Source organism: Palaemon carinicauda, chromosome 1 (genome assembly GCF_036898095.1).
Source record: "Palaemon carinicauda isolate YSFRI2023 chromosome 1, ASM3689809v2, whole genome shotgun sequence".
Lineage (NCBI taxonomy): Eukaryota > Metazoa > Arthropoda > Malacostraca > Decapoda > Palaemonidae > Palaemon > Palaemon carinicauda.
In genome coordinates this window covers 303,805,617-303,819,406 of record NC_090725.1, presented here as the reverse complement: position 1 = coordinate 303,819,406, position 13,790 = coordinate 303,805,617, and the positions used below count along the sequence as shown (strand labels likewise).

At 40.4% G+C, this 13,790-nt stretch overlaps 1 protein-coding gene across 3 annotated transcripts in view; it reads right to left on the bottom strand.

The window, feature by feature from the left end:
• Window positions 1-9,325: 9,325 nt before the first annotated feature.
• The window catches only part of LOC137658492 (zinc phosphodiesterase ELAC protein 1-like), a 39,946-nt gene continuing 35,481 nt past the window's right edge, over window positions 9,326-13,790 (bottom strand). Inside the window, exons 7-8 of one of the 3 annotated variants that reach the window (XM_068393252.1) lie at window positions 10,037-10,226; window positions 9,326-9,483 (exon numbers count right to left, since the gene is read on the bottom strand). In XM_068393252.1, coding sequence (XP_068249353.1) covers window positions 9,352-9,483; window positions 10,037-10,226 — 322 coding nt within the window. In that variant the 3' untranslated portion in view covers window positions 9,326-9,351. Of the gene's footprint in view, window positions 9,484-9,602; window positions 9,771-10,036; window positions 10,227-13,790 lie in introns of those variants that run through there. The other 2 variants (XM_068393262.1, XM_068393268.1) reach the window with 2 other exon arrangements.

Sequence of the window (13,790 nt, the reverse complement as noted above, 5' to 3'; positions counted from 1 at the left end):
CACTAACCTTACTTTTTACATTTTCGGCGCAACCACAGGGTTTTATTCCCAAATTGCACGTATGAACTGGAAGCCTTGGTTTGTCCAATGTCAATCCTTGTGGCCAAAATTTATGATTTTCACAAAATCTGCCTTAAAATCTTTCACTATATCATACATACATATACCAAGGCACTTTCCCCAATTTTGGGGGGTAGCAGACATCAAACAAATGGAAAAAAAAGAGGACCTTTCCTTTTTACGTTCCATCCAGCCCACCCTCGCCCTTATCCACCACAGATGAAGCTTCATAACGCTGAATCCCCTATTGCTACCACCTCCGCGGTCATCCAAGGCGACCGCAGAAAGCAGCAGGGCCTACCGGAACTGCGTCACTATCGCTCACCATTCATTCCTATTTCTAGCACGCTCTCTTGCCTCATCTATCTGCCTATCTCCCAGATCTCTCTTCACTCCATCCATCCACCCAAACCTTGGCCTTCCTCTTGTACTTGTCCCATCAACTCTTGCATTCACCATCTTCTTTAGCAGACAGCAATTTTCCATTCTCTCAACATGGCCAAACCACCCCAACACATTCATATCCACTCTAGCTGCTAACTCATTTCTTACACCCACAATCATATCCACACTAGCTGCTAACTCTTTCCTTACACCCGTTCTCACCCTGACTACTTCGTTCCTAACCCTATCTACTCGAGATACATCAGCCATAATCCTCGGACACTTCATCTCAAACACAATCAATTTCTGTCTCTCTGTCACTTAAACTCCCACAATTCTGATCCATACATCACAGTTGGTACAATCGCTTAATCATACAGAACTCTACCACTCCATTCACTGCCCCCAACACTTTGCATCCTTCATTCTCTCTGACGTACATCTGCTTCCAGTCCCCCCAATTGCTGCAACAACAGACCCCAAGTACTTAACTAATCCACCACCTCAAGTCCATTCAACATGACATTCAACCTCGTACCACCCCTTCTCGTACGTCTCATAACCTTGCTCTTAACCACGTTTACTCAAAATTTCCTTCTCTCACATACCCTTCCAAATTCTGTCACTAATCGGCCAAGCTTCTCTTCCGCATCTGCAACCAGCACAGTATAATCCGTAAACTACTAATTTACCTCCCATTCATGATCATTCTCGTCTACCAGTTTCAATCCTCGTCCAAGCACTCGAGCATTTACCTCTCTTGCACTCCGTCAACATAATTGTTCAACAACCATGGCGACATCACATATCCCTGTCTCAGTCCCACTCTCACCGAAACCCATCGCTCACTTCATTTCCTATCCTAACATACGCTTTTCTACCTTTGTAGAAACTTTTCACTGGTTGCAGCAACCTTCCACCAATTCCATATAACCTCATCACATTCCACATCGCTTCCCTATCAACTCTACCATACACTTTCTCCGGATCCATAAACGCAACATACACCCCCTTACCTTTTGCTAAATATTTCTCGCATATCTGCCTTACTGTAAAAAAATGAGACATACATCCCCTACCTCTTCTAAATCCACCCTGTACTTCCAAGATTGCATTCTCTGTTTTATCCTTAATCCTATTAATCAGTACTCTACCATACACTTTTCCAACCACACTCGGCAAACTTTTACCCCTTAAATTACAACACTCGTGCATATCTCCCTTACTCTTATACAGTGGTACAATACATGCACAACCCAATCTAGTGATATCATTAACACAAAACACACATTAAACAATCCCGCCAATCATTCAAGTACAGTCACCCGATTCCTTCAACATCTTGGCTCTCACACATCCATACCTTGTGCTTTTCCTACTCTCGTTTCATCTAGTGCTCTCCTCACTTCCTCTATTGTAATCTCTCTCTCATTCTCATCTCCCATCACTGGCACCTCAACACCTGCAACAGCAATTATATCTGCCTCCTTATTATCCTCAACATTCAGTAAACTTTCAAAATATTCCACCCACCTTTTCCTTGCCTCCTCTCCTTTTTTAACAACCTTCTATTTCCATCTTTCACTGTCTGTTCAATTCTCGAACCAGATTTCCTTACTCTCTTCACTTCTTTCCAAAACTTCTTATTCTCTTCTTATGAACGACCTAATCCCTGACCCCACCTCAGGTCAGCCGCCCTCTTTGCCTCAGTTACCTTGTGCTTTACTTCCATATTTTTCTCTCAATATCTTTCATACTTCTCTACACTATTACTCTGCAGCCATTCTTCAAATGCCCTCTTTTCCTCTTCCACTTTTACCTTCACTCCATCATTACACCATTCACTGCCCTTCCTCATGCTGCCTCCAACAAGCTTCTTGCCACACACACATCACTTGCAATCCCAATAAAATTTTCTTTTACTAACTTCCACGCCGCCTCCTAAATTACCAGTTTCTCTTACTTTCACTCTGTCATATGCCATTTTTAACCTTTCTTGATATTCACTACATCGTATAAGAAATTAATACAGAAAATATCAGCTGACCCTTAAACTTGGTAATTTTATCTCTTATGATCAGGCAATAAGGAAAAAAATTACAGTAATTCTTGGTAAACTCTACATGCACCAGAATACCTTTTTATACTTTAAACTCCAGGAAGTCCAATCAAGAAAATTATCTTGTATATCAGCAGAAAATGGAAAGTACCTCCCCTTAGGGATGGTATTGCAATCCACATTACTGGAGGCAACTAGTCACACTTGCTTCCTATCTTATTTTATCTCCAGCTAACTTTTTTCATCTTGCTGTCCAACCACTCGACTTATTTACTATTTAGTAAAAATTACAATGTTTAACACATTTTGATTTATGCATTACATAGTCCTGTGGTCCTGACCCCATAGCTACACAGTCCAAACTCATAAATCTTGAAAAGGAACCTATAAACATAGTAATCAAAATAAGCCACTACTTTACTGCTAATTAAAGAAACGGGCAGTCTAGAGGGCCTTGAAAACCTGGCTATATAACTATGAACCATTCTCCTGAAGACCATAAAGAAATCCAACGATGCAAGACTCCCTCTAACTTGCTTAGGACCCAATGTGATCTGCGAGTCTGTGAAAAAATAATTTTTGACCATCCTTGAAGCAGGGAATTCAACAGTCAAGATCATAGAGAAATGGCAAACCAATGGGATGATCAATTTTTAAAAATTGATATTCCTTACTATACAAACCTGGATCCTGTAGGATTGTGATCTCGGCATAGCAAGAATGGCAGATGAACGTTTAAGCCCCTCCCACCCAACTCCACTCGGCACTCGCTTTTGACCTTGGGCCTGGGGCTTTTGGGATGTCTGAGGCAGGAAGTGTAATAGAAGGTTTGGGAAAAGTAGAAATTATTTCAACATTAAAACAAATTGAGATTTGTTCCTATACAAATACTACATAGACCCTGGTGGGTTTTATCTTCCCTGGGAAATGTTAGCACCTAGTCCTACATAGGAGCAAAAGGGGGCATAGTAGGTAGCAGGTTGGCCAGAGCACCAACTTTTCGTTATGATACTACCGCTAGAGTTAATGGGGTCTTTGAATGGCCTGACAGTACTACATTGGTCCCTTCTCTTTGGTTATGGCTAATTTTTCCTTTGCCTACACATACACCAAATAGTCTTGCCTATTCTTTCCACAAACTCCTCTGTCCTCATCACCTTTGTTCAAGGGGATAACTACTGCAATGTAGTTGTTCAGTGGCTACTTTCCTCTTGGTAAGGACAGGAGAGACTTTAGCTGTGGCAAGTGGCTCTTCTAGGAGAGGGTCACTTCAAAATCAAACCACCATTTTATAGTTTTGGGTAGTGCCATAGCCTCTGTACCATGGTCTTCCACTGTTTTGGAGTAGAGTTCTCATGCTTGAAGGTACACTCAGGCACACTATTCTATCTTATTTCTCTTGTTAATTTTAAGTTTTTACGGTTTATATGGGAAAATTTATTTTGTTAAACTTCACTTGTAGTATATTTCCTTTCCTCACTGAACTATTTTCCCTTTTGGGGCCCTTGGGCTTATACCATCATGCTTTTCTAACTAGGGTTGTAGGTTAACATAATGTCCTACATATTAGGGTAGGCCTCTATCCGGTAACAGTAGACAATTGAGGTGAAACCTATATCTGCATGATGGTTATGTTGTCTAGATATATGGTCACTATGAGAAATGTATTTTCATACACTCTAGCTGTGGGGAGACCTTTTAAAGAAAACTTCCACATTCATTTTGCTTACTTGTCCGACGTCCAGTCCAGCGCATTTTCGCACGACTGATGGCCCCCTATCTTTGTCCAGATGTTTCATGCCCTGTATGGGAGTTAAGTTTGATACACTATGTGTTGAGTAGCTGCCAAGGACAAAGGTATTCGGGTATGATCCCATAGTGGATGGTGAAGGTTGTATGGCATTTCCAGACTAGTAAGGCATAGGCAACATCACCAATTTCGTGATGTCTTGCTTGGGATGGTCCCACCATCTCAAGTTTTGCAGGGCAAGCATATTTGATGGTCTTAATAATCCAGAATGAAACTAATGTAAGATGTCTTCTTCACCCTCCTGGTGTTGAGAAAGTGGTTGTTCCTTGTAGCGTAAGTGTGGAGATGAACTCGAGTCTGGAGTCAAGCAGCTGGGTTCTGGGTCTTGGCAACGAGCTCGGAATGAAATGTCACAAAGCCCGCCTAATTACTTCACTGCGGCTAGAGCCACATTATCAAGCATGCTCGACAGGCAAACAGTGATACCAGACCACAATAGGTAGCGGGAAAACCACAGGCAGGGATTTGGCAACACACTATTGTTGCCAGATCCCTGCCTTTAGTTTTCCCACTTCTGACGTTGTCAACTCTCAATCTCTCTACCTATTGTGGTCGATAGTGTGGACAGGGCTTTTGGCTAGCAAAAAGACAATCTTGAGGGTCAGATCTCTGTCTGATGTCCATCTCTAGGGATCACACAGGATGTGCCTAAGAGACTTGAGAACTCTGGGGGCTTGACCTCCTGGGGAGGGCATGACTGCTTGAAGCTCCTCTTAAGCACAGATAATTCCCAAGATGAGGATGGGTTTAAGCTCTTCAGTCTGAAGACCTACCTCAAGGCTAAACGATGCTTCTCACTGTAGAGACCGAGGAGCTCTTTAAAAGGAGGAGGACTAGGAAATTGGCAATCAATTGCAATCTCTCTGATCAAAGTATCCCTTTCCAACATCAATCGCAAGAGGTGGCCTACTTCCTCTGGTTGAGAGCTGCAGAGGACCTTAGTAGGTATCCACACATCTCCTGTGCAGTGCCTCGTAAAAAGTCTTTCATTCTCGGAGAAGCTGAATTGTCACCAACTGTGAAGTGCAAGGGACGCCGCTGAGTCATTGGCCTATGTCTGGTGGGGCTGACTGAGGGTTGTAAGCCATAAAGGTAGTTCTCTCGGTACTCTGACAAGGAACTCTAGATCTGAATACTATTTGGCATGTGGCCAATAGGGAGCTAACATGGTCATGTTGACTAAAATGATGCCATCCATGGGTCTTGAATTGTGGAGTAAATATTGGGATCACTCGGAACCTGCCCCTCATCTGCTAGAACATAACTCTGGCTGGGAATGAACCTCGCCAACAGCTCTATAGCGCTTTAAACTGCCCATGTGAGCACCTGCTTTGCCAATTCAAAAAGGGTCTGAAATGGTATTCCTTTGTTTGTTGACACAAGCCACGACCATACTGTTGTCCTTTATCTATGTTTCTGGGTGCCCCATCCAACTCTGTTGGAAACCTAGGAATGCTGCTTGCATTTCCAACAGGTTGATCTGCAGGTGCTCTTCTTCACTGGAACACATCAGATGTGGGTTGGCTCATCAGGTGTGTGCCCCACCTCTCATTGGAGAATTGAGTGGAATTCCCCTGTGATGTTTTCTTCATTCAGCCACCAAGCCAGGCATTTAGGGAAAAAGCTGGCTAGTGACATGTCAGACATTACTGGAGTGATCGCTGGTGGAGACCTCTGTAAATGACAAGTTCCTCCGAGGAACCGTGTCCGAGAAGACTGGAACTGTCAAACTGGAAGTTATCAATTGAGCAGGAATTGGTGCACGCCTCCGAACCTACCAATATAATCGTCTGAGGAAAACAAACTTGCTGGTGCCTGTGTCTATCAACATACCCAAAAATTTCATCTTCAGCTTGGAAATAAGACTCCACTTTTCCTGTTTGATCACAACACCAAGATCGTGACCAGAGGAAAGAAGTATGTCTAGATCCTGGAGGAAACCAGGATCAACCAATCCCTGAGATACTTGACAAGAGGCAAATCGTATTCAAGAGGGTTGATGTAGCGATATACTTATTGAGCGTTAGACAGGCTGAAGCACAGTGCTTTTATCTTGTACTGTACACTACCCCAAGGATGAAGTGGAGGTATTTCTATAGGATCAATTGATAAGTATCTGGAAGTATCCTCCAGGTCCTAAGAATGCATGAAGTGTTCTTCCCTGATGGTAGACTGCACACTGCTTGTCATCTCCATCTTAAACAGTGTATGACAAACAAAATTGTTCAAATGAGAAAGTTAGAGGACTGGTCTCTAGCCCCGAGTTGATTTGCACCAAGAAGAGTTCACTGTAGAAGACAGGAGAGCATTCTTAAACAATTTCTAGTGTGTTCTCCATTGCTTTCGCCTAGGTCCAGAGGTATTCTAAAATTTCGGATTGTAAGTCTGGAACGTCAATGGTGTGCAAGTGAGGGTAGAGTGAAAGGTAGGCTGTATCCTTCTCAAAGAACTTTCACTTCCCATTGCTCTGTTCAGTGTTGCCCTTCCTGAACTAGCCAGGCTGGAGACAAAACAGTGATGGAGCACCAGCCACACCTTTCTTCGAGGAGGAAGAGTCTGGAAGTGCAGATATGGCTCTGGAAGTTACCATAATTTTCTTCAGTGCCGATCTCAGTCAGTGGAGATTGACCTCACTGTGGTCACCTTTGAAGGACCTGGGCTCTTACAAGTAACTGCACAAAGGATAGAAGAGTCATGGCTTATTTTCCCTTTTTCCATAGTCACCTCTATATCCTTATGCAGAAAACAGTTGTAGGGTGGGCCTCTGGCCTGGTGAGGTCTGAGACAACAGGGTCCCCCCTCTTCTGGACAAAATTGACTAACTGATTTGCTGATTTTTACGCCTAGAAGGTCAGTATTTGCTTGCACCTAACAGGAAATTGGTGTACTTCATCCACGTTTTTGGATTTGCCAAATTCTGGGTTGTGGTGAAGGCGACTGGCCTGGACTAGCGGTTGATCAAGGAGGTTACCTGGAAGATGGTCATGGAAGTAGATTCCATGGCAGCACATCTGAGGGCTGAGAATAAGGTTCCCTTAAATTGGAGTTTCACCTCAGGAGTAATTGCTATTAACACACCAACAAAGATTGATGAAGTGCTACTGTATGTACTTTAGCCTATGAAAAGTATGGTACCGAGTGTCACATTAATACTTCACTTGATTAAGAAGGGCATTTCTGCTGAGAACAGTCCTGTAAGTCACCTGTTCCTGTTTCTACTCGTGATCCCTATCATGCAAATATGTTGGAAGATCTCTGTTCATAGGCTGGTGACATGTGGAATGGGAGCACTGGGATAGAAAAATGACAGGTGATTTGGTTTACGCATGCACGTGAACCATCCCCAGTGACTGATGTCATGTAGTGACCAGTCATAAGCTGACTAAGTGCATGGGGACCAAGTGAGTACCGAAAGGTCTCGCGGTGACTGATTGTAACAGAACTGTCACACAGAGAAGGATCACAAGGTAATTGTAGGGTGTATTCACATTATAGTCAAAGAATGCCTCGTCGCAAGTACGAGTAAGGAGATTAGTTGTGGGTTTCTCTTCCATCACAAGTGATCTTCCGTCTCTTCCGGACCGAAGTCTCCTTAGCGATTTCAATGTATATGCAGGTGGCTTGGCTTAGAAAACAAGCTCGTTGCTTATGCAAAAGATGCTACTCTCTTTACATTATTTCCCTTTCCTGAATATAGATCTGGGGTTACTGAATCCCTTAATAGAGATCTAGCTAAAATAGTGTAAGGGGCAAAGTTGAATCCTATCGAAATGCAAAGTATGATTGTAAGTTGAAGACAGTAGCTCCTTAACATCCAGATCTCTGCATTGATAATATTTCTTTAACTCTAAAGTATATGATTCTTTAAAATGTTTTGATGGGAGTCTTGATTGCACATTTTCTTCAGAGAAACACTCGGTCTGTTTCTTTTTCATTTACCCAAAAAATTGGCTTATTGAGAAAGTCTTTTACGATTTTCGGTGACCAATCTATACAGTAGAAATGGTTTTATTCTTTCATTCTACCTTGTTAAGTTTCTAGTATTAATGTGTTCGGTCTTCAGCTGTTCATTCTCATCTTAATTTGTTGGACATAAAATTGTGATCTAATAAAGTTCTTAATCCTGATATTGATATTAATCTCTGGCACTGTAATTCAGTTAGTTTTTTATGCATGCTGATTTTGGAAGATTCAAATCATAAGCCAATCTGGGGGAGCACAGCTGTAGTACATGTTTGTAAAGTAATAATGCCACCGTAGTACTAGGTATGCTGTTTATTTTAACAGACATACCTTCTCTATCGTAAGGCTCAATGCTCAACAGTATTCTATCAGTTTTATTCATGCTGTGACCAGATTGTGAAATGATCTTCCTAATCGGGCAGTTGAATCAGTGGAACTTCCGAAGTTCAAACTTGCAGTGAATGTTTTTATGTTGAACAAGCTGATGTAAGTCTCTCTTCATAATTTATATATGACAAATCTATTTTCAAGTTTTTACAGATATTAAGATATTTTGTATTGCTTCTCCTGTAATTTTTTTATTCCTTATTCCCTTTCCTCACTGGGCTATTTTCCCTGTTAGAGCCCTTAGGCTTATAGCATCCTGCTTTTCCAACTAGGGTTGTAGCTTAGTTAATAATAATAATAATAATAATAATGATCCTCTGGTCCTTTAAGAAATTGAGATGAAGTTTGTCCATAATGGAGATGGTATAATGTAGAGAGCTTGAGTATTTCACGCACACTACAGGGTATAGTTTCTACCCCATAGTATGAGTGGGTTGGTCCCCAGTGGGGAGGACGTCAGAGGTTGAGAATGAGAAAATTTAGCTGTTTTATTTCAAGATGAAGAATCTCACACCTTATATTAGCTCATCAGGAAAGTAATCAAAATAATTAAAATAAAGAATAAATATGACTTCATTCGTACGTTACTTTCCCCAGCTTTAACTCAATGTGAAAGTCTTAGTTTTTCAGAAAATCATACAATTGTTGTATTTTAAGGCAAAAGTATAAGTTGTATTTTTCATTACATTTATTTACTCACTTCTCTTGACGTACGTGGTATTTCATAAGTAAAGAGATCTTCGGCACACTTTATATGGACTGATGTTCCTTCCAGTGCCTTCTTGGCTTCCTGCTCAAGAATTGCTACAGTTTCCTCATTCTGTAATATTAGGGATTAGTGTCTCCATTATCAATGGCAGTAGAATTTGATATCTTTATAATGAGCAATAGCTAGATAACAGATTAACAATAAAAGTTACCTTTTTTTTCTGGAAGACGGTGATCTCTACTGTATGCTCTGAGTGGTGCCCTATAGGAAGTGCTAGAAGCTCTTTGTACTATCAGTACTTTAATTTCATTTGTGCTGCCCTCTGATCTATTGCAACCAACCTGGACAACTTTTCCAACTGTCTGGTTCTAATTTCTACCATTCACCTATAAACAAATCTTTGAACCAGCTATATGAGTTTAAGAAATGTAACCCAATGATCTTGTAAAACTACTGTACGTTACTTTATAAAAGAACATAATTTTCCTATTTTTCTTATACTGTACACTGTCTATTTAAAATGTCAGTGTTTTGTTTTATCTAATGCAAATAAAACTATTCTTTTTTAAAAATGCAGTATTACAAAATTTTTCCTTTTTCTTTATAAATGGCAGACGTTTCCATAAACCTACAGGGAAACTTAACACACTTAAAAAACACCTACCTGACTTTCTTCAGAAACCCTTCCATATCTCTGAGAGAAGTGGTTGAGTATTAGCATCTTTGCATTTATGCTCTTAGCAAATTCAGCCGCTTGACTAGAAGTCGAGTGTCCAAATTCTGCAGCTTTCTCCTTTAGAGATTCGTCAAAGGTTGCTTCGTGAACGACAACATCGCAGCCTCTGTCATTACTGCTGAGCATGAAATATCAGTAAATTATATATTCACACAGTAAACAAATATTCTTTATAGATTCACCAATAACAATAAATTAACCCATACTCTAAGTTAACATATGTACTGGACTTTTAGTTTCCAAAATCCTTTTACAAATACTGTAGGTAAATTCAAAAGGTGTTTTGCATTGCAAACTATTTTTTCCAATAGTGTACAAACAACTATATAAATTATGATGAAAACCATCAATTGTAGATTATCATTACAAGTAAATTCATCAATTCTATGGAAGGGAAAATGTATAAGTGAATTTTAAGTGTTTTCTTCTATACTACTTAATTTATGGAGATCCCATGGAGGAGTAAATAGAAGAGTGTTCCATGTAATTATTTACTGTAAAAGGAAATGGAATGCAGAGAAAATACAATCTGAATAAATCCTCTCAAGTTGAATGAATAGGAATTAAATGCCAAAAATGAGTCTGAGAGCTTTGTCTTCTACAAAAGGTCCTATGGTACATCTGGGGAATGATGGCACGGAGACTTGAAGTTGAAAATACTCTTGAGAACAGTGTTGAATTGCAGCATCAAAGATGCATTTATATATACATCTAAATATAAAGAAATAATACAGTATGCGTGGAATGAATTGATGCCTTAACCCAAGGTTCACACCTTTTTTTTTCAAAAAGTTTTGGATCCTCACAAGTCCCCCCTAAAAAGCGTGTAACGAACTGACATTTTCTCTGGACACAGTGTCAACAATTGGGGAGACTTTAGCATATGCTTTGTTTATCTCAGTTGCACTTGGTTCTTTGAGGCAATCAGAATTAGTTTTTTTGTGTCACGCTTTTTGTCCCCTTTTGGGTTCGTGTTACCCTCCAATCGTGCCTTATATATACCCCTTACCATGACTAAACAGACCATGGATAAGAAAAAATGCATTAAAATAGTCACATTGTTCAAAACAAACCATAAATTACTGGAAGTATCGAGTTTCACTGGTGTGAAGCCACAACCAGTGCAACGCTTGATCAAGTGCTATCATGAATCTGGGGAGGCTTGCGTTCCTGCCCCTTTGCCAAAGCCTGGTATACCCGGTAAGATGACCTTAAGGACCAGAAAACTTATTGATAGACAAGGAAGGAAGGATCCTCGCTTTACATAAGTTTTCTGGTCTAACGGGGTCTACCAGGATTTGGCAAAGGGGCAGGAACGCAAGCCTCCCCATATTCATGATAGCACTTGATCAAGTGCTGCACTGTTTGTGGCTTCACACCAGTAAGACTAGATATTTCCAGTAATTTATGGTTTGTTTTGAACAATGTGACTATTTTAATGCATTTTTTCTTATCCATGGTCTGTTTAGGCATGGTAAGGGGTATATATAAGGCACAATTGGAGGGTAAGACAAACCCAAAAGGGGACAAAAAGAGGGACACAAAAAAACCCAATTCCGATCGCCACAAACAACCAAGTGCAACTGAGGTAAACAAAGCATATGCTAAAGTCTCCCCAATTGTTGACACTACGTCCAGAGAAAACGTCGGCTCATTACACTCTTTTTAGGGGGGACTTGTGAGGATCCAAGACTTTTTGAAAAAAGGTGTGAACCTTGGGTTAAGGCATCAATTCATTCCACACACAATGTATATGAAGCTGGAATTGTTTGAATGATCAAATGCTAAGGAACTTGAGAAATATCTTATAAATATTCTTTGAGTGCTTTCACTCCGCAGAAGTAATGATTACATTGTAAAGACCCTCTTGTTTTGATGGTATACATTTTGATGGTAATGAGCATTTAATATATATATATATATATATATATATATATATATATATATATATATATATATATATATATATATATATATATATATATATATATATATATATATATATATATCTCTCTCTCTCTCTCTCTCTCTCTCTCTCTCTCTCTCTCTCTCTCTCTCTCTCTCTCTCTCTCTCAAAATAGAATTTTTAATATAAAATTCATTATTTCAATATTTACCAAACATTCATTGTGCTGTACATTTTGCAAGCACAGTTTGGTGGACAAACTCAAAATTACAAGATTCGAAGTGGCCTTTTCATACTAGCCCTCATATCTTGTGCCTTCAGACCTAATAATAAATTAAATGGCTGCTAGAGGCTACCAACTTGGAACATTCTCAATCTTCCCCACTAGATGTGGGGAGGAGGGTGGGATCCAATGAATGTTGGATAAGCATTGAAATAATAAATCATATTTTATAAATTATGTTTATTTCAGTAAGTTTTACCAAGTCTTCACTATGCTGATTTCCTTAGTGACAGGAAGGTGGGTAATAGCAGAGAATAGGGATTATTATCATTACTAGCTAAGCTACAACCCTAATAGGAGAAGCAGGATGCTACAAGCCCAAGACTTCAATAGGGAAAATAGCCCAATGAGGAAAGGAAATAAGAAACATGGAATAGCGTGCTTGAGTGTACCCTCAAGCAAGAGAACTTTACCCTAAGATAGTGGAAGACCACAGTACAGAGGCTATGGCACTACCCAAGACTAGAGAACAACGGTTTGATTTTAAAGCGTCTTTCTCCAAGAAGAGTTGCTTATAGTTAATGAGTCTTTTCTACCCTTACCAAATGGAAAGTAACCACTGAACAATAACAGTGCAATAGGTAACCCATTGACTGTAAAAAAAAATTTCACTTATCTTAGTGTTGTCAGGTGTATGAGGAAAGAGTAGAATGTGTAAAGAATAGGCCAGACTATTCAGTGTATGTGAAGTCAAAGGAAAAATGAGCTGTAAATAGAGAGAGACGTGATGTGCTATCTAGCCAATCAAAGGACCCAATATCTCTCATCATAGAAATCTATTCAGAGATACAAGATCATACATATACCAAGGCACTTCCCCCAATTTTGGGGGGGTAGCCGACATCAAACAAATGAAACAAGAAAGGGGACCTCTCCTCTCTATGTTCCTTCCAGCCTGAAAAGGGACTCAACCGAGTTCGGCTGGTACAGCTAGGGTGCCACAGCCCACCCTCCCCCGTTATCCACCACAGATGAAGCTTCATAACGCTAAGTCCCCTACTGCTGCTACCTCCGCGGTCATCCAAGGTGACCGGAGAAAGCAGCAGGGCCTACCGGAACTGCGTCACAATCGCTCGCCATTCATTCCTATTTCTAGCACGCTCTCTTGCCTCTCTCACATCTATCCTACTATCACCCAGAGCTTCCTTCACTCCATCCATCCACCCAAACCTTGGCCTTCTTCTTGTACTTCTCCCATCAACTCTTGCATTCATCACCTTTAGCAGACAGCCATTTTCCATTCTCTCAACATGGCCAAACCACCTCAGCACATTCATATCCACTCTAGCTGCTAACTCATTTCTTACACCCACATTCATATCCACACTAGCTGCTGACTCATTTTTGACACCTGTTCTCACCCTCACTACTTCGTTCCTAACCCTATCTTCTCGAGATACACCAGATACAAGATAAATATCATAAAAAATCTGTAAGTCTTACCCTGGATTCACCATCATAAGACTTGTTTCAAAGGAATCTGAGATTGGCAG